The following is a 22107-nucleotide window of genomic DNA, read 5'->3' as shown; positions in this document are numbered from 1 at the left end:
ACCATGCAGATGTAAATGGTTTTTAATGGTCTGACTTGACACTGGGGTGCCTCTTACCTGCCTTAAATGTGCCTGGAGTTGTGTGCCATTCATCATCCGGTTCCGCAGGGTTCACAATGAAGCAGTCATCAAATGGTATAAATTAATGTAATGGTAGGCACAATATGTGCTATAATATTGTTTATGTTATGGAGCATACACAGTATCATGTCTATTTCTATATGTAGCAATTGTAAGATTGTGTTTTTGAATTGCTACTAAGCAGAAATAAATTATGGAAGTCGAATTACGTTTCAGAAATGTAATGAATTTTTTAAAGTGTGGCATGATACAACACTATCCTTTACCTAACCACACACCTCAGGCATGAACTAATCCCAGCACTGGGAACACCCTCTGTTGTGCTAAAGATTGCAACACAAGATTTTGGAGAATGTTGTAGTTCCTCAGCTTGGAGACAGTTTCCCTGGATTGTCTGCCCTCAGGATATTATTATATTAGCAAGAGAACATATTCGGGAAGCACATTGATTTCATATTCCAAGCAGATTTCTAGCGCTATAGATAGTTACCTACAGTATTTTTACATTACAGCAGTGTGCACACATCTAACATTGAATTGGTTTTGTCTAACTAGTAATTATTGAGAAAGCATATTTAAATAAAATAACGGAAACGCGTCTAAAGCTACTTTCACACCAGCCTTTTCAATTCCGCTATCGAGATCCGTGATAGGATCTCATTAGCGGAGGAAAACGCTTCAGTTTTGTCCCCATTCATTGTCAATGCGGACAAAACTGAACTGAACAAAACGGAATACACCAAAATGCATCCCATTCCGTTTGGTTGCGCTCCCATCGTGGACAGAATAACGCTGCAAGCAGCGTTTTTCTGTCCACAATGTCGTGCAGAACAAGACGAATCTGTCCTGATACACAAAGTAAGTCAATGGGGACAGATCCGTTTTCTGTGACACAATTAAAAACGGATTTGTCTCCCATTGACTTTCAATGGTGTTCAAGATTGATCCGTCATGGCTATATAAGACATAATGCAGTCGGATCCGTTCATGACGGATGCAGGTGGGTTTATTATTGTAACGGAAAAGTTTTTTCAGATACATGACGGATCTGCAAAAAACACTATTGTGAAATTATCCTAAGATCTGGACAATTTTTACTTCTTTACCTTGTTAAAAAAAAAAAAAAGGTAAAAATCAAAAACTTTGGGACTTGACAATGTCTAACCATTTTCTCCCATCACCCACAATGATATAGCATGCATTTTATTATGCTCTCCAGTCGCTGCTGCAGAACATGGCACTGTGGACAAAATGTCATTGTAGCCTACAGCAGATGGATAGCAGATGGATGACAGTTGGGCCTAGAGCCCTGCCTCCACTTGATCTATAGAAATCACGGCCTCAGTTAGCTTCTCCCGAACCCTAAACCTAACACTGTAGACCACATACAACTGCTTTTAGTTCCACAGCTCCCAAAAATTTGGCAGAAAATTGTCTCCAATTAAGCTAACCAGTAGTTGGTACAAAGTCAGAGAAAAGTGTCTAGCCTTGTACCAGATCTATCATCCTGCCCGAGCCATTGTAATAACTAGTTCATGTCTAGACAGCCTGTCTAAGTTTATGCCATCATTATCTTAGAAAATCTGCACCAGCGTATTAAAAATCTTTTTCTGATGGTGGGGCATGGGAATGAAAAGAAAACAAGTCTGCGATTGTTTTATTGGATTTTATTTTACAGCATTAAAGTGGTTTTCCGACTGTTTTATCCTGATAACATATTCTCAGGATAGTTCATCAATACTGGAGGTCCAACAAAAGAGTCCCCCGCCGATTAGCTGTTTGAGGAGACCATAGTGTTCTAGTGAGCACGCTGGCCTTCTCTTTGCTTAACCTAGGCAAGTGATGTCTAGTGATCTAGGCAAAGCTTAGTCCTATTCAAGTGAATGGGGCTAAGCTGCGATACCAAGCACAGCCGCTATACGGCGTACGGCACTGTGCTTGGTAAACTGTGAGCGGACAGAGGCGCTCCTCAGATTGCTGATAGGATTTCCAGTCAGGGTTCATGCACCCGAACATGTGCTGGCCGTGCCCATATTGCAGTCCACAACCAGCCATATCCGCACTGTATCACGGATGCAGACACATTAACTTAAATGGGTGGGAAAGGCCATGGAAACACTAAAGAGTGCTTCCGTGGCATTTTGACTTGAGAGAACATGCTCAATTATTTTTGGGGTGCAGACGTATCTCGGGCCCATTCAAGTTGAGTAGGTCTGTATCCGCCAGTACAGGCCATACGGACGGTGCCCATGCATTGTGAACTGCAATTTGTTCGTGTGCATGAGCCCTTGTGGACAGGTTGCTCGTTTCTCAGGTTCGCACAGCATGATAATGTTTCGCAATTTTGTGTCTCACAGCCTGACCTTGCGTATACAGAATTATACTGACATAATGTTGTCCGTATAATTCTGTAGAAACCAGGTAATGCAGAGACGCACAGCATTAGAAATCATTATAATGCTGTGCAATCTTGTGAAACGAGCAGTGTGCAGAACGGGGAATCACACTACCACTAGACACACTCGTCTGAAAGAGGCCTAATAATGCATTTGTTTTATAGTATGGGACATTAGGGAGATGCCTATTATGCTTTATTGGTAACTCCATCTAAGCGGTCTTTCAGCGCTGTCATATTTGAGATTAGCTCACTATTATAGAAAAGCATAATAAAAGTTAATAAAGCATTTAGATGTACCCCAAAATTGCTGACTTGCCTGGCAACAAAACAAGCCCTCATACAGCTACACTGATAGAATAATTGTTATGGCTCTTGGAATACAGCAGCAGAAAAACTATTTATGGAATGAGCTTTTAGTATGTAACTTTAGTAAAACATAAAATAACTATAATATAATATATCCCCAGACTTACATTTTGTATGTTTTCTATTCTAGTAATAGACCTCACATTTATAGGTAAAATTGAGGGGAGGAAATGACGTGAATGAAATCAGCACTGCAGTTACCAGCTCAGTCCACTCCGACACGATTACAGAGCAGCCAATCAGTGGGGGTACAGGGTGTCAAACTCCCGCTGACCAGATATTGATGACCTATCCTCAGGCCATCAATATAAAAGGGCTGGAACCTCTTTAATGACAAGTAAAGACACTGGGATGGTTACACATTACAGAATGTGTGAATGTTTAGTGTGCATTATACTTACCTCTACTTAAAGGGTTTGGCCACTTCTGGGTTACTGTTGACAAGTGTGTTTTAGGGGACTATATGACACTTACTAATAGAGCCTTTGTTGACATTTATAAGTCATTCCCCCTTGTTGGCCTTTTGTGTTGTCCACACAGAGGTCCTATCCATAAAATGACTGCTCATGGGACCGGGCAAATCACCTCCATGTGATGTCTCCTTCATCCATATTCGCTGCACCTGCTACAAGTATCTGCACTTGCACTATTCGGCGTTTAGGGCAGGTGCAATGTGTTGGAATGGAGCAGGCTGAGTGATGTCTGGTCACATGAGCCTCCAACAGCGGCCATCTTAAGGACAGGAACTCTGTGCGGATAAGGGATCATGGCCTATAAAATATATAGCATATGGCACAGAATATCAACAAAGGCTATGCTAGCAAGTGCCATTTATTTGCCTTACACATTGGTCACCAGTAACCAGTGGCCAACTCCTTTAACTGTGCAAAGACGTGAAGACGTGGTGACTCTTTTCTGCTCCTAGTGAAAGCATGCCCACCCAACCTCTAAGAAAAAAAACGCCTCTGCCTATATCACACGATCATTATCTCTGTGATCTACATATAGGACACAAGAATGTTCTCTATTGTTGCTGTAATCCTAGAAATGATGGTAAAATATTGTTTACTGATGTATTGTAATGATTTCCGGGGTTCAGCCTTGCCCATGGCATTTACATTACAGTACATGCACTTCATCAGTACCTGAAACAACAAGCTGCTTCCAACCTTTTCTGAATTCAAGTTTGGACAGAGACTGCTCACATTCAGCTTGATGTAAGAATGCAGATTTCCACTCATTTCTTGGCACACACACACAAGCGTTGACATTTTCAGAAGTACCTGTTTAATTTTCTTAGTGACTAACGGGCACTTAATGACATTTCATTAAAAAATGTTGATATTCTTCTAATAAAAGCTGTAAATGATACAGAGCCCCTGTGATCTGTGAGATAATTAAACCCTAAGCAGCGTGTATGTGTTTGTGTAGGCGTCTTTCTAAAGCGAAGGTTTGTTGCAGGAGTTGCCACCAGGGGTCGCCATTTCCTCATGGGGTGTACTTTAGGTAAAAGGAGTTCTCATTCATCTTGATCCCTAATGCAGAGTTTGTTATAATGTAATAATGCTACTTTTAGACGTACTGTGTAAAAAATTATATATACAGATGATATTTGATAAGCAGTGTAAATGTCCTTAGATAAGGTTATGAACAAATACATTTTTCCCCCTAAACTTGCTGGAATATCATATTGCAACTATTCAGTGTCACATGTTTGTCTTTTATTTTTGCATTTTATTACAGATGGCCCTATTAAATCATTTGAGTAGTGAAGACAGATCACATCTGGAAGAAGGCATCAGGCTTTTACGAAGGACAAGGCGGAACAAAGGCAGCGAAGGCTCTGAGAGTAAGTGTTGCTTTTACTCCAGGGCTTCATATCTTTAAAGGATAAAAAGAAAATGGAAAGGGATAGGAGTTATATAAGGATACTTCAGGCTTCAGGTAAGATTGTGTAATTTTCCATTTAGTCTTCTACTTCGCAGAATAAAAATCAGGATGTTGGTAGGATAAAATTCCTCTGAGGCCTTATTTATGTATATTTTTAATTGAACTCCTATTTTTCATGTTTTTGCAACACATACAGTACAGACCAAAAGTTTGGACACACCTTCTCATTCAAAGAGCTTTCTTTATTTTCATGACTATAAAAATTGTAGATTCACACTGAAGGCATCAAAACTATGAATTAACACATGTGGAATTATATACATAACAAAAAAAGTGTGAAACAACTGAAAATATGTCATATTCTAGGTTCTTCAAAGTAGCCACCTTTTGCTTTGATTACTGCTTTGCACACTCTTGGCATTCTCTTGATGAGCTTCAAGAGGTAGTCACCTGAAATGGTCTTCCAACAGTCTTGAAGGAGTTCCCAGAGATGCTTAGTACTTGTTGGCCCTTTTGCCTTCACTCTGTGGTCCAGCTCACCCCAAACCATCTCGATTGGGTTCAGGTCCGGTGACTGTAGAGGCCAGGTCATCTGGTGCAGCACCCCATCACTCTCCTTCATGGTCAAATAGCCCTTACACAGCCTGGAGGTGTGTTTGGGGTCATTGTCCTGTTGAAAAATAAATGATGGTCCAACTAAACGCAAACCGGATGGAATAGCATGCCGCTGCAAGATGCTGTGGTAGCCATGCTGGTTCAGTATGCCTTCCATTTTGAATAAATCCCCAACAGTGTCACCAGCAAAGCACCATCACACCTCCTCCTCCATGCTTCACGGTGGGAACCAGGCATGTAGAGTCCATCAGTTCACCTTTTCTGCGTCGCAAAAAGACACAGGTGGTTGTAACCAAAGATCTCAAATTTGGTCCTCAGACTAAAGCACAGATTTCCACTGGTCTAATGTCCATTCCTTGTGTTCTTTAGCCCAAACAAGTCTCTTCTGCTTGTTGCCTGTCCTTAGCAGTGGTTTCCTAGCAGATATTCTACCATGAAGGCCTGATTCACACAGTCTCCTCTTAACAGTTGTTCTAGAGATGTGTCTGCTGCTAGAACTCTGTGTGGCATTGACCTGGTCTCTAATCTGAGCTGCTGTTAACCTGCGATTTCTGAGGCTGGTGACTCGGATGAACTTATCCTCTGCAGCAGAGGAGACTCTTGGTCTTCCTTTCCTGGGGCGGTCCGCATGTGAGCCAGTTTCTTTGTAGCGCTTGATGGTTTTTGTGACTGCACTTGGCGACACTTTCAAAGTCTTCCCAATTTTCCGAACTGACTGACCTTCATTTCTTAAAGTAATGATGGCCACTTGTTTTTCTTTACTTAGCAGCTTTTTTTTCTTGCCATAATACAAATTCTAACAGTATATTTAGTAGGACTATCAGCTGTGTATCCACCTGACTTCTCCTCAATGCAACTGATGGTCCCAACCCCATTTATAAGGCAAGAAATCCCACTTATTAAACCTGACAGGGCACACCTGTGAAGTGAAAACAAAAGGTGGCTACTTTGAAGAACCTAGAATATGACATATTTTCAGTTGTTTCACACTTTTTTGTTATATATATAATTCCACATGTGTTAATTCATAGTTTTGATGCCTTCAGTGTGAATCTACAATTTTCATAGTCGTGAAAATAAAGAAAGCTCTTTGAATGAGAAGGTGTGTCCAAACTTTTGGTCTGTACTGTATATGTTTGAGTATTTTTTTTTTATAGTGCAGTTATTTGCGGGCAACAGCTGATCTAATCACCACTGTGTCTCTATGACATAGAAGTTTACGCTGTAAAACCATTAATCCAGCTGTTAACTGCTGATATATAGTACTAGGGCTCGTATAACTGGTTGGACAGTAACGCTGAAGACCTGATGTTCTGTCTTCATACGTGTTCACACAGTGTGCAGTCTGACATTCAGCATAAACCATTCCTGTCTTCCAAATAAGAGGACTGTTCTTTGTAGTCTAACTTGTTTATTGGTGAACAGGTTGTACTCTCTGCGCGATGCACGTGAGTGAGAGATTGTGCAAGTGTGTGATTGATTAGTAAAACAGGATTGTTGATTGGTAAAACTACAAGAATGCAAATAGCATGTATACGTATAATGCATGAATAGCATGTACTATAACATTAACAGTCATCAGTGAAAGCACATGGTAAAATGGCTGTCTGTACATAAGATTACATGTCTATCTAACAGTAGTAACAACTCCCTGAGTAACAGTTATAACTAACTAAACAGCTCTGCATATTATAATATCCCTGAAACAAAGGTAGAACTCTCACCAGATATGCTACTGTTTACAAGGATGGTGTAGTTTGAGAAAAAGACATGCATAGGACATCTCTGTACCAGTGGCGTACTAAGGGGTATGGGGGGCGGTCCGCCACGGGTACCGGCTCTCGGGTGTGCCAGAAGCAATGGGCGCTTCCATCAATACAGATGGAAGCGCTCATAGCTGGGTCCTGTCACTCACTGCTCAGGTCCCGGGGCTGCACCTCCCCTCCTTCAGGCTGTTGGGGCTCTGAATGGTGAAGCAGGAAGACAGGGGGCACAGAGGACTTTAGTACAATGGAGAAGGCACAGAGCATTACTACTATGGAGGGGGCACAGAGGGAATTACTATTGTAAAGGAGGCACAATGGGCATTTCTACTATTGAGGTGGCACAGAGCCAGAGGGCATTACTACAATGAAGGGGGCACAGAGGGAATTATTACTGTGAAGAGGGCACAGTGGGTATTACTGTGAAGGGGCACAATACAATTATTACTATGGAGGGGGCATAGAGGTCATTACTAGCACTGTGGACATTACTATTAAGGGGGCACAATAGGCATTATTACTATGAAGGGGGCACAATGGGGAATATTACTATGAAGGTGAACACAATGGAGATTATTAATGTGAGGGGGCACAGAGTGGGCATAACTACTGTGAGGGGGTACAATGTGGGCATAACTACTGTGAGGCGGCACACATCTGTATAAAAATACAGTAAAAGTTTTACAATGAGGACAATGCTACTCTGAGGGGGTAAAATTATTTTTAAGTATCGGAGGTGGGGGGGGGGGGGGCGGTAGGGGGAGGTGCCAGAGAAAGGATCCGCCCCGGGTGCCAAACACCCTAGGCACGCCACTGCTCGGTATTGTGTCCTGAAGACTTCTCTTTCCCAGAATTCTTTGCACTCCCACAATGATCTGCACCTCCCACAATGCAGCAGTCTTCGTACCGAGAAAAATAAGTGTAATACAATTTAACACTGCTATATGGTGCTATAATCACATTAACCCCTTCCCGACGGCCATACAGCTATATACGTGCTATTTGCACATGCCCTGTGCAACTAGCAGGTATATAGACGTCAGGCAGCTTTTTAATCCAAGTGCTGCAAAACGCTTGGGTTAAAGCTTCTGTCCCTGCACTGCTGCTGTCACGGACAGCATACAGTGCAGTAATGCCGACAAGGGACCAATCAGAGTTGTCTCTTGCTGGAGATCGACCCCCATTGGTCAGTCTGCACAGAGCCTGACAAGCAGGTAGTGTATGCTCCGTGCCCCCTGATCTGTAGGCCCCAAATGCGCCCCCTACATGGATCTGACGATTGATTATTATTATTTTTTTTTAAATGCTATTATTGTATAAAACTTAAATAAGAAAAATTATACATATTAGGTATTGCCACATCCGTAACGATCTGCTCTATAAAAATATCACATGTTCTAACCCCTCAGGTGAATGCTGTAAAAATAAATAAATAAAAACTGTTCCAAAACAACCAATTTTTTGGTCACCTTGCCCTATAAAGTGTAATAATGAATTATCAAAAAATCCTATGTACCCAAAAATGGTACCAATAAAAACCTCAACTCGTTCTGCAAAAAACGAGCCCCTGCACAAGACAATTGGCAGAAAAATAAAAACTAATATGGCGTTCAGAAAATGGAGACACAAAAACAATTATTTTTTCAAAAATGCTTTAATATGTAAAACTCAAAGAAAGTAGACATATTTGATATCATTGTGTCCGTAACAACCTGCTCTACCAAAATAGAACATGATCTACCCTGTCAGATGAATCTAGTAAAAAATTAAAACTGTGCCAACATAGCAATTTTCTGGGGTTGACTTGCCTCACAAGAAATATAATAAAGAGCAATTAAAAATCATATGTACCCTAAAATAGTAAATTTGGGACTTTTTCATAAATAAAGGTGATATATATTGACTCAAATTTATTACTGTCATTAAGTACAATGTGTCATGAGAAAACAATCTCTGAATGGCTTGGATAAGTAAAAGCGTTCCAAAGATATTACCACATAAAGTGACACATGTCAGATTTGTAATTTTTGACCTGGACACTGGGGCATCAATGACCCTTGGTCATAAAAGGGTTAATCAGTACAGAAATACCAAAACTTTGGCAGACGTGATCTGTAATGTAAGTAAAGTGAAAGACGATTCCGGCACTGTATTTTCTTCCCATAAAATCTTCCTCTTTATTAACCCCTTAAGGAACTATTTCACCTTAAGTACTTGGCCATTTTTTGCAAATCTGACCAGTGTCGCTTTAAGTGCTGATAACTTTAAAACGCTTTGACTTATCCAGGCCATTCTGAGACAGTTTTTTCGTCATGACACTGGTAAAATGAAGTAAAAAATAAATAATAATTTTTAGTTATAAAAAATACAAAATTTACCAAAAATTTCAAAAAAAAAAAGCAAATTTCCGGGTTTCAATTTCTTTACTTCTATAATACATAGTAATACCTCCAAAAATAGTTATTACTTTGCATTCCCCATATGTCTACTTCATGTTTGGATCATTTTGGGAATTATATTTTATTTTTTGGGGATGTTACAAGGCTTAGAAGTTTAGAAGCAATTCTTGAAATTTTTCTGAAATTTTCAAAAACCCAATTTTTAGGGACCAGTTCAGGTCTGAAGTCACTTTGCGAGGCTTACATAATACAGACCACCCAAAAATGACCCCATTCTATAAACTAAACTACACCCCTCAAGGTATTTAAAACTGATTTTACTAACTTTGTTAACCCTTTAGGTGTTCCACAAGAATTAATTTCAAAATTTAAAATTTTTGGCAGATTTTCCGTTTTTTATAAAAAAAATCCAGTTACAAAGCAAGGGTTAACAGCCAAACCAAACTCAATATTTGTGGCCCTGATTCTGTAGTTTACAGAAACACCCCATATGTGGTCGTAAACCGCTGTACGGGCACACGGCAGGGCGCAGAAGGAAAGGAATGCCATGCGGTTTTTGGAAGGCAGGTTTTGCTAGACAGTTTTTTTTTTTTTTTGACACCATGTCCCATTTGAAGCCTCCCTGATGCACCCCTAGAGTAGAAACTCCCAAAAAGTTACACCATTTTACAAACTACGGGATAGGGTAGCGGTATTGCAGGTACTAGTTTAGAGTACATATTATTTTTGGTTGCTCTATATTACACTTTTTGTGAGGCAAGGTAACAAGAAATAGCAGTTTTTGTCACCGTTTTCATTTTTTGTTATTCACAACATTAGTCTGACAGGTTAGATCATGTGATATTTTTATAGACCAGGTTGTCACGGACGCTGCGATACCTAATATGTATACTTTTTTTTATTTATGTAAGTTTTACACAATGATTTCCTTTTTGAAGCAAAAGAAAATCATGTTTTAGTGTTTCCATAGTCTGAGAGCCATAATTTTTTCAGTTTTTGGGTGATTACCTTGGGTATGGTATGATTTTTGCGGGATGAGATGAACTGTTTTATTGCCACTATTTTGGGGTGCGTCTGACACTTTGATCGCTTGCTATTAAACTTTGTGATGTAAGGTGACAAAATGGTTTATTTAGCACAGTTTTTATTTTTTACGGTGTTCACCTGAGGGGTTAGGTCATGTGATATTTTTACAGAGCCAGTCGATACGGACGTGGCGATACCTAATATGTATACTTAAAAAAATATATATATATTTATGTAAGTTTTACACAATAACAGCTTTTTTAAAACAAAAAAAAAGATGTTTTAGTATCTCCATATTCTAAGCCATAATATTTTTAATTTTTTCGGCGATTGTCTCAGGTAGGGGCTCATTTTTTGCAGGATGAGGTGACTGTTTGGTACTATTTTGGTGGGCAAACGCCTTTTTGATCGCTTGCTGTTGTACTTTTTGTGATGTAAGGTTTCAAAAAAAATGGTTTATATAGCACAGTTTTTATTTTTTACGGTGTTGATCTAAGGGGTTAGGTCATGTGATATGTTAATAGAGCCGGTCGATACGGACACGGCGATACCTAATATGTATACTTTTCCTCCCCCCCACCCCTATTTTTTTACCTATTTTTTTTATTCTGCTCCCCCGCTCCCCGCTCCTACTATGGCAACCAGGACTTTAATAGCGTCCTGGCTGCCATAGTAACACTGAACGCATTTTGAAGACGGATCCGTCTTCAAATGCTTTCAGTTCACTTGCGTTTTTCCGGATCCGGCGTGTAATTCCTGCAAATTGAGTACTCGACGGATCCGGACAACGCAAGTGTGAAAGAGGCCTTACTCATTTATTTTTTTCTGGATATTTATTGCGCTGTATGCTAAAATTAGGACTGGATGGGATGGTTGTTTCAAGTCTTAACTGTACATAATACTGAAATATGTCAGCTATTTTCTCAGTTTTAGGTTATAAGTTAAAAAGTTATAAGTTAAAAAATGAGCAGAATTTATAATTTATTGCATTTATCTGGTCTGTTATATAAAATGCCCTAATAAGAGCCCTTATTGAATCAGACACACAGACTCCAAACACTGATACAAAAGAGGTTTTCCAGGGAGAACTGAGAACAAATTTACCAGAAAATGTTCTAAATAGAAAAAATTCATTACGAGCCTCCTTTGATTCCCTGCCACTTCCGTTCCAATTCTGCTTCATTTTTTTCTCGCTGCTCTTCATTCCTGATCAACAAGACAGAAATACCATCAAAGGACCCACTCAGCCAAATCCTGTCCATAGCTGTGACCGTCCTCAAACAGTCCTGACATTTGCAGCATGTTGAGCAGAACAGGAAGTGGAAAGCAGTGGGGTCTAGAGAGGTATGGATCCATGAAGGAGAATAATACTGCTTTTTTTTTTTTTTGCCACACCTCCCCCCCTTTTTATTTTTTTATTAAAGGGCATTTTTTATTTTATTTTTTATTAGAGTTGTCTCACTTCAGTAAATTGCATTTATAATGTAGACAAAGTTAATACAAGGCACTTACTAATGTATTGTTATTATCCATATTGCTTCCTTTGCTGGCTTGTTTCATTTTTAAACACTATACACTGCACGTTTCCTGGGGTTTACAATCCACCTGCGGTGGCCGTGTTTGCACACTATAGTAAAAAGTGCTGGCTTCTCTGGTGGCCAGGGCCATGGGAGAGTGCATAGGTCTGAATGTGCAGCAACTCCCATCTTGTATCTGGGTTGCAGCAGTGGCCATAACCCCTGGAACGTTGTCTACATGATAAACTCCATTTAAAGTGGGACATCTCCTTTAATTCACCCCTTTAACCACACTGGTCTTTGGCAGTGTAGAGTGGCAGTACCTTTGGTATGTGATGCAGAGGATGGGCGTAGGACCTGACTTTAATTTATTAATTGGCTAAAAATCTTATATCAGAACTCAAAGGCTAGCTTTTTGGTTGAGGGCTCATGCACACAAACATATATTGTTTCTGTGTCCATTCTGTTTTTTTGCAACCTGTATGCGAACCATTCATTTCAGTGGAGCCACAAAAAAAATGAAATGACTCTGTGTGCATTACGTTTCCGTATGTCCGCATGTCCATTCCGCAAAAAATAGAACATGTCCTATTATTGACTGCATAACGGACAAGGATATAATGGCCTGTTCTATTATGGTCAAGCTGTTATGTTCCACAAATTGCGGAATGCACACAGTCGTCATTCGTATTTTTCGTTGATCCGTGTTTTACGGAAGGTAAAATACATACTGTCGTGTGCATGAGCTGTTACGGTATAGAATCTTGGTTGTTTAGTTTGTGAAGAGGAATTGGGCAAGGATGTCCTCTCTCCCCCTAGTTATTCTCAATTGTGATAGAGCCCCTTGCTGTTATAAGAACAAAAATTCCATTTGGCAGCTTTTGGGGTAAGGGAAAACCAGGATAAAATAGCCATGTATGTGGATGATATGCTTTGTTTTCTTTTACAGAGTCAGAAGTGTCAGTAGGTTATCTAATCAAATAATTTGAAAGATTTGGACGGATATTTGAAATAAAAGTAAATTGGAATCAGACTGTATTGCACACACTGGATCCAGATTTGGGGGTATTGGAGCCTAGATTAACCCCTTAAAATTAACCCCTTAAAGACCTGCACCGTACATGTATGGCGCTTGTGGACGTGACTTAATGGCCAGTGCCGTACATGTACGGCGGGCTGATCGGGCGGGTGCAGGAGCTGCTGATAGCCGGACCGCTGTTGTATGTGCAGACCGCGGCATGTGCACAATCATTTTGGGTGCGGGGTGGCCACCGGGTCCACGTGCTACTTTGACTGGGACCCAATGGCAAGGAAGGCAGCCTGATGCCTTTCGTGACAGCCTCTGAGATCCAGCCCCCTGAATCTCACAGGCAAGCTGGCTGAAGTGTATTACATTGGCTGTAAGTGTATTACACACTGTATCACAATACAGAAGTATTGTGATGCATTGTAAAGGAGATCAGACCCCCAAAAGTTGAAGTCCCAGAGTGGGACAAAAAATAAAGTGAAAAAGATTTTAAAAAATAAAGTTTTCCCCCTAAAATTAAGAAAAGTAGACATATTAAATATTGCCGCGTCCATATCGACCAGCTCTATAAAAATATCACAAGAGCTAACCCATCAGGTGAACACCGTCAAAAAAATAAAATAAAAACTATGTAAAAAAAAAAAGCTATTTTTTTTGTCACCTTACACAAAAAGTGTAATACCAAGCAATCAAAAGGTCATATCCACCCTAAAAGGGTACCGTCATCTCATACTGAAAAGTGAAAGTGAAATAAATGTAAAAAACGTAGACCTATTTGGTATTGTCGCATCCATAACAATCTGCTCTAGAAAAATACCACATGATCTAACCTGTCAGATGAACACTGTAAATAAAATAAAAATATAAAACTGTGCCAAAACAGCAATTTTTTGTTACCTTGGATCACAAAAAGTGTAATATAGAGCAACAAAAAAATCATATGTACCCTAAAATAGTACCAACAGAACTGCCACCTTATCCCGTTGTTTCCAAAATGGGGTAAATTTTTGGAGTTTCTACTCTAGGGGTGCATCAAATGTGACATGGCAACTTAAAATTATCCCAGTGAAATCTGCCTTCCAAAAACCATATGGCGTTCCATTAGCACCCTGCCGTGTGCCCGTACAGCAGTTTACAATGACATATGGGGTGTTTCTGTAAACTACAGAATCGGGTCAATAAATATTACATTTTGTTTGGCTGTTAACCCTTGCTTTCTTACTGGAAAAATGGATTAAAATGGAAAATCTGCCAAAAAAGTGAAATTCTTAAATTTCATATCCATTTTCAATTAATTCTTGTGGAACACCTAAAGGGTTAAGAAAGTTAGTCAAATCCGTTTTGAATACCTTTAAGGCCTCTTTCACACGGGCGTCAGTTTTTTTGCCCGGATAAGAGCCGGGTGTGTTGTGGGAAAATGCGCGATTTTTCACCGCGAGAAAAATCACGCATGTTTGGTACCCAAACCCAAACTTCTTCACAGAAGCTTGGGATTGATGTTCTGAAGATTGTATTATTTTCCCTTATAACATGGTTATAAGGGAAAATAATAGCATTCTGAATACAGAATGCATAGTAAACCAGCGCTAGAGGGGTTAAAAAAATAAAAAATAATTTAACTCACCTTAGTCCACTTGCTCGCGAAGCCCGGCATCTCCTTCTGTATCCTCTGCGCTGAAGTTGAACAGGACCTGGGGTGAGCTGCTGCATTAAATACCGGTTAAGGACCTTTGATGACGTCACTCCGGTCATCACATGGTATGTCACATGATCTTTTACCATGGTGATTCACCATGGTAAAAGACCATGTGACGAAGGGAAAATAATAATGATCGGGTCTCCATCCCGATCGTCTCCTAGCAACCGTGCGTGAAAATCGCACCGCATCCGTACTTGTTTGCGGATGCTATGCGATTTTCACGCTTCCCATTCACTTCTATGGGGCCTGCGTCGCGTGAAAATCGGACAATATAGAGCATGCTGCGATTTTCACTTAACGCACAAGTGATGCCTGAAAATCACCGCTCATGTGCACAGCCCCATAGAAATGAATGGGTCAGGATTCAGTGCGGGTGCAATACGTTCACCGCACGCATCGCACCCGCACGGAAAACTCGCCCCTGTGTGAAAGGGGCCTAAGGGGTGTAGTTTCTAAAATTGGGCCATTTATGGTTGGTTTATATTATGTAATCCTTACAAAGGGACTTCAGACCTGAACTGGTCCTTTAAAAAGTGGGTTTTGGAAAACTTCTAAGCCTTCTAACATCCCCCAAAAAAGTGTCATTTACAAAATGATCCAAAAATGAAGTAGACATATGGGAAATGTAAAGTAATAACTGTTTGTTTTAGGAGATATTGCTATCTGTTTTAAAAGCTGAGAAATAGAAGTTTAGAAAATTGTGAATTTGTCCAAATTTGTTACTTTTTTATTTTTATATTTATAAAAATTAAATATTTTGACTCAAATGTACCACTGTCATAAAGTACAATATGTGACAAAACAATCTCAGACTGGCCTGGATAAGTAAAAGCGTTTTAAAGTTATCGCCACATAAAGTGACACTGGTCAGATTAGCAAAAAATGGCCGAGTACTTAAGGGGTGAAAGGTTCTTACGTTTTCAGATCACTTTACATATCTTGGGATAGAAATGTCAGCTAACCCTAGTGAGTATTAGAATAATAATCTTGTTTTGACAGAGTTTAGATCTAAAATAATGATGTGGAATAAATGTCCTTAACAATAGATGATAGAGTAGCCTTGTATGAAGTGAATTTATTACCCCCGTTCATTTATTATTTAGGGAATGCGTGTATTTGGTTAGTGAGAATTTGGTTTAGGAAAATTGCACTTGTGGTAGATGAGCTCATTTGGAACCGTAAGAGGGCAAAACTAGATTCATGATGCATTTTTATATTTGGCAGCGAATATAAAGAAATAACTTACTTTGTACTGGAAGTAAAACAACTGGTAATACATAGGGGAGGTAGAACGTTGGGATTCGTTCTGGTAGTCAGCTCAAGCGAACGCAGTATAGAGGCAAAGACCAATTTGTAACTCAAAAACTTCAATGTTTTATTCACACTTATGGCAACAAAACAGTACGACAGTCCATATGCAGTTTTGGTGTTCGTTCACACCTAGACAGTCTGCATAAAGCAAAAGAGTCACCTGTTATTCTAGGTGTTCACACCCGATCTGCAGACAGAGCAGACCTCCCAATCTCAGGCCTTTCAGAGAAAGACAGAGGGGTAATTACCACTAGCTGACACTATTTAATTTTTATAGACCAGTCAAGACCCGGCCTGGAACGTGGGAAGTTGTCACCCGCCCAGCACTTTGACTACTCCCAGTAAGAGCCATCCCGAATCAGCTATTACAGCTATACTAAATAGCAAGGTGTCAAACAGCAACTGCTGCTGACACATGAAAACTGGCTCTTACTCCACCGAGGCCAGGAACCAGGAACCTCGGTGACGCATGCCTTCCGTCAACGACGGTCCCTTCCGCCTTCGTACAAACACCAATGAAATACCTGGGAAGCAGTTGGGAAGATTTGTTTAGTGAGGGAATCTTTGAACTTCACCCCTATGTTTGATAATAAAATAGTTAAAAGCAGTACCCTGAGTTTTCAAAAAAAAAAAAAAAAAGTTTGTGTAAAGGCTCTGCTTGATTGTACAGTCAGAACTGTGAAAAAGCAGATTTTTGGCTTTACTAATATTTTTAAGGATCAGAAATGTATACTTTTTCCCCCCCAAAGGTGAGATGCAGGATATAGTTTAATTCAGGAGGACATGTCTCTGGCCGAGTACATGAGTTCCTAATTCTAACAGAGTTAATTACCACTGATGACTTCAGCGTCATCGGCCCACCGGAAAATTTCCCTGTAAGGTCTATCTGCCCCTGTAGCAACTCCCCCCCCCCCCCCCCCCCCTCCCATAACAGTACATCACAGCAGATCCCCTCCCATAAATAATTTCTATCATACACCTTAAGGAAGGAGAGATGCTTTTCTAGATTTATTTTCAAAAGAACTTTCATTGTGTAATCTTGGGGGATATGCACGAGGGGAGTGGATCAAAGGAAAGAACGGCAATTATATATAAAATACTGTTTACTGCTAGATTGGTAATTGCTAGATGTCACATAGATGTCCACGCATTGAAGATTGGAGGGCAACAGTGGACAAGTTACTTGGGTGTAATAAGATTGTAAATATATTTGCTCAGTGTTACTCAGTAAATAGAAGATTGAATCATCTTTTCAGTTAGCTTTTAACCCTTAGAGGACCTTGCTGTTTTCCATTTGTGCGTTTTTGCGTTTCACTCCCCGCCTTACCAGAGCCATAACTTTTTTTTTTTTTCGTTCACCATAGCCTTTGTTTTTTGCATATGATGTAGTGGGAAGCTGAAAAAAAAATTCTAAATAGGTTTGTTTACAGCATTCCCTGTGCAGTAAAATTGTCCTGTTACCTTCCTTCTCCAACGATACCGCACCACAAATTAAGTTTCTCTCTTCATCATCCTATTATGACCCCTTATAACTTTTTTGTAATTGTGTACGGAGCTGTATGAGGGCTAATTTTTTGTGATGTTATTTGTACTTTTCAATTATACTATTTTTAAGTGTGTGTAACTATTTGATCACTTTTTATTAATGTTTTTGGGGGAGGTTAAGTGACAAAAAATGGCAAATTGGGCATTTAGATTTTTTTTCCCATTACACCATTCGCCGTATGGGATAAATATTGTTATATTTTAATAGTGCAGGCATTTTTGGATGCAGCAATGTCTATAATCTTAATTTTTTTTATTTTGTGGAAAGGAGGGGTGACTTTGAATTTTTATTTTTTTAATTTGTTATATTTAAAAACGTTATTTTTATAGCTGTGTCATGCCCCACTCTGACGATGTGCGGAGGTCAGCCAGGATAGCAGCACGAGTTTAGTGGTTGCTTTGGAGCCGTGCTGGATCCGCCTCTCTCAGGTGCACTGGGTGGGGTCTTTAGTTTAAATAGCACACTGCCCAGTGTCCTGAGCGGATTATACTGTTCATTCTGGTCTGGGAAGCTTGGAGAGAAGGTTGTCTGTCAGTTCCTGCTCTCAGAGATCAGTGTCATTGCTAGTTCGGTTGTTTGTGTCTTCTTGTCCATCCAGGTTCTGTGCGAGCAGACTGCTCCTATCTCCCCACTTCACCATCTTAGGGCGTTCTAGGGTTTTGTTAGCCCAGGCTGGAGGACACTAGCACACCTACCTTCAAGGTCTGCTGTGGGCTGAGCAGTGCAGGGAAAGAGGTCAGGGATAAGCTAGGAGGTGACCCTTCCCCTGTCTCTCGTCCAGAGCCTGGTTGGTGTGTTATCTTTGGTACAAAGTGTACGTCCGCCGTGACATTCTGGCAATGATTAGATTGCCATTGTGTTCTGTAATGGGTATATATCCATCACAGAACTCACTATTTACTGTATTCCAGTGCTGCTACCTGTTGGCCTGTATTGGAATATTCCAGTGATAGCCATTAGAGCCTGCTGGAGGCTCCAGGCTGTCACTGCAACACAACAGCTTTCCCAATCTCAGCCGGGGAACGCTGTTATGTGTGCGGGAGAATGTGGCTCCTGCATCCGCACCATTCAGATCCTGTATGGCAAGGTTTAACACAATCAAACACTGAGAAATCTAATTTTTTATTTTTTATTATCTTCTAAAAGGGATTGGGGATTTCAATGGATCAAAGGGAAAGGAAAAGTCTGCGATATATGACACTTAAATAGAGGAATGTTGATGCCCTTTTGGGCCTTATTGACCGTGTCACCTGTCCATATTTGAGTCTGTTATTTTTTTGGTCCCCATATTCCTCTCTATAAAGTCTCATGCACACGGGCGTTGTTTTGGTCTGCATCCGAGCCGAAGTTTTGGCGGCTTGGATGTGGACCAATTCACTTCAATGGGGCCGCAAAAGATGCGGACAGCATGTGTGCTGTCCGCATTCGTTGCTCCCTTCCGTGGTCCGCAAAAAAAATATAACATGTCCTATTCTTGTCCGTGCTTTGCGGAGAATAGGCAGTTATATTAAAGGCTGTCCGTGCCGTTCCACAAATTGTGGAACGCACACAGACGCCATCCGTGTTTTGTGGATCTGCGATTTGCGGAACGCAAAACCCGCAACGGTCGTGTGCATGTAGCCTAAGTGGGTATAATTTTAGATTCATATGGTATGTTGTTATGATTTTCTTTCTATTATCAATTTCAACCATAATACAAAGAAAAAAACACCAGCGTTATAAAGTCAGCATTGACTGCCTTCTGCTGCTGGACCTGTTTAATTTTTGCCTACAATTGGATCATTCCCTGAGCCAAGACCATGGTAGTTCTGCTAGTGATGCTGAAGCACATCAAATTGAATCAAACCCATGCATTTCCTATTCTGAAGACGTAAACTGTACCGTATTATGATATCTTCTCATATTCTAGCATTGTTCTGTGAAGTTTCTGTGACTGCGATTTGCCCAAAAAGTATTAAAGGGGTTGTCCCACTAAAAATATTCTACAGTTTTCAAACCAGCACCTGGATCTGAAATACATTTGTAATTGTATGCAATTAAATATTTAGTATAGCTACTGTGTTATTCACTGACATCTATCTGTATAGTGCCACCTGCTGTTGGCTTTTTTTCTAATTTCTCTGTCCTGCTCAATGAGACAGAAGCATTTGCTCAGTTCCATTTTTCAAGTGCCCCAGCTGCAGTAGAAGGCAGAGTTCACTTCAGTTATTTACATGACTTATTGTGATCCAAAATCAGCAGTGATGACTACTCGGAGATAACGTAAAATGGAAAAACTTCCTCCTGTTCTGTTTTTGGCTCGCACCTGGTTTTGGCTCACAATAAGGGCTCATTCAGATGGCCGTAGTGTTTTGCAGTCCACAGATTGCGGATCCACAAAAATCGGATACCAGCTGTGTGTACTCTGCATTTTGTGGGCCGCACATGGCCGGCACTATGATAGAAATGCCTATTGTCTGCAAGAATAGACAAGACAAGAATAGGACATGCTCTATCTTTTTGGGGGGCTGCGGAACGGAACTACAGTGTGTTGTCTGCATCTATTGTGGAACCGTTCATACAGTTGTCTGAATGAGCCCTAACTTATGGAAATACCTGACCAAGTAACTGAGGTGAGAACTCCACCTATGCTGCCAGCTTCAAATAAATTTGGTAGAGCAATTGGAGCAATGAATGGGGAGATCTCTAGATCCATGTGAGGTACACGGCTGGTTTTCAGTTAGTACATGAAAGTCTCTTTCTAGCAATGTGGTATCAGATTAAAACATTCACTTGGTATATCTTTAGGATAGTTTGTGTTTGTTTAAACCGAGAAGGTGTTCTTACTACAAAAAAATTGGCATTACTTCTGATAATACTGCTTCTGCTTAAAATATTATTCTGGGAGATTGAAAGCACATGGTCTTCGTCTTTTCAAAGAGGAGAACATCAAGTATTTATTAGAGACAATCTGGTATAAGTGTGTGCATTTTCTTTCTCTTCTGTCTGTTGTTAACATTCATGTTCAGTATGAAAGTATTTTCTAATTGATTTAATCCCATATATTAAGGTTTGGAAAGGCATAACTCAGTCTTTCTTTCTTATGAATATTATGAGAATTAAGAATATAGAGCACACTGATTGTAAGTTCATAAACCACAAGACTTTCTACTTTTCAAGTAACATGAGGACATTTTGCCAGAATGATATACTTGAGAGTATTGTTATGTCATCAAGTGGGTCTCACTTCAATTGAGTACCATTCATTACATGTGTATTCAAGCATGCAAATCCTGTTTAACATTTCACAGTTTGTTTCTCGGTTGGCTGTATTTTCTAAGTAGTAGATGTCATACATCCCGACCAAACAGGCTTCATGCCTAAAAAGTGCTCACCTATTAATATTCAAAGAGTCTCCAGATACTCCCAGTAGAAGAGAGGAGCATCCCTCGGTGCAAGGAAGCAACCAATACTTTTCACCTGATGAAGGGGATTCTATCCCCGAAACACGTTGTCTGGTTGCAATAAATATATCTGAAGATTCATCATCTGGTTAGTTCCTTGCACCGATGGATGCTCCTCTCTTCTACTTTATACTAATCCTCTATCTGGGCCTTGGTATGCTCATCTGAGGACACCTGCATCTGTGGCTGCATACCTACCTCTCAAATTGGGGATTTAATATATCTCCGACACGTCTTCAATAGCGTTGTGCCTACATTTGCACAACCCTATAAGGCGAGCCTCCAAAATTGGAGTTTACTCTAAATTCCCAAATGTTTTTACCCTATGGTGCGCCCTGTTTTTCTATTTATACAGTTAATAACTTGCTCTTACACGTCCAGATACTCCCAGACAATCCTGAAAATAGCATTATTTTCTCCTTAGATTCCGCCAATACCTTTGATATCCTGGAATGATATTACATTTGGTGAAAGTTTAATGCTTGGGTAAAAGTATTATGTATACAGGCTAATGGAGGCTTATCTGGGACATTTATATTTTATGCAGAAAAGTAAACATAATCCTCTGACCATTTTGGAGGAGTATTTTTTACCAGAGGAGCAGTACTAAATTTGCAGCAATTCAGATACCTAATGTATATGGTATATATATGTCTATACTTGCTCACATCTGCGTTGGAGGCTACGTTTGGAGCCTCTGTTGTAGATTCTGTCAAAAAGATCAGACAAAAGAAGCCTTATATGAAGGACTTTTCTGTCTGGTAAAAAGAGAGATCCAAAACGGAAACTGAGTGGTCTCCATGATAGTCGGCAGAGTCTGTTAAGCTTCTTCCCTTTCAGTTAGGCTGTGTTCACATCACGTTTTTATCATACATTTAATGTACACACAAAAGTATATGTTACCAGTCTCCTCAGACAGACGCCATACTGTAGCATCTGTCACCATAGAATTCCATTGTTTAAAAAAATATGTATAGGTTGTTTTTTGTTAGATTTTTGCAGAATGTGGTAGACTAGGCTTTCCCA

The 22107-nt window shown here is 40.1% G+C and overlaps 1 protein-coding gene across 4 annotated transcripts in view; it reads left to right on the top strand.

Annotated features, from left to right (window-relative positions):
* Window positions 1-22107, top strand: part of EDA (ectodysplasin A) — a 205021-nt gene that overhangs the window by 104703 nt on the left and 78211 nt on the right. For all 4 annotated transcript variants that reach the window (XM_044268472.1, XM_044268471.1, XM_044268470.1 and 1 more), the window contains exon 2: window positions 4589-4694. In XM_044268472.1, the coding sequence (XP_044124407.1) occupies window positions 4589-4694 (106 nt within the window). The remainder of the gene's footprint in view (window positions 1-4588; window positions 4695-22107) is intronic.

This window comes from Bufo gargarizans, chromosome 9 (genome assembly GCF_014858855.1).
Source record: "Bufo gargarizans isolate SCDJY-AF-19 chromosome 9, ASM1485885v1, whole genome shotgun sequence".
Classification (NCBI taxonomy): domain Eukaryota; kingdom Metazoa; phylum Chordata; class Amphibia; order Anura; family Bufonidae; genus Bufo; species Bufo gargarizans.
The sequence above is the reverse complement of the archived record's forward strand: the minus strand, read 5'-3'. Positions and strand labels throughout refer to the sequence as shown.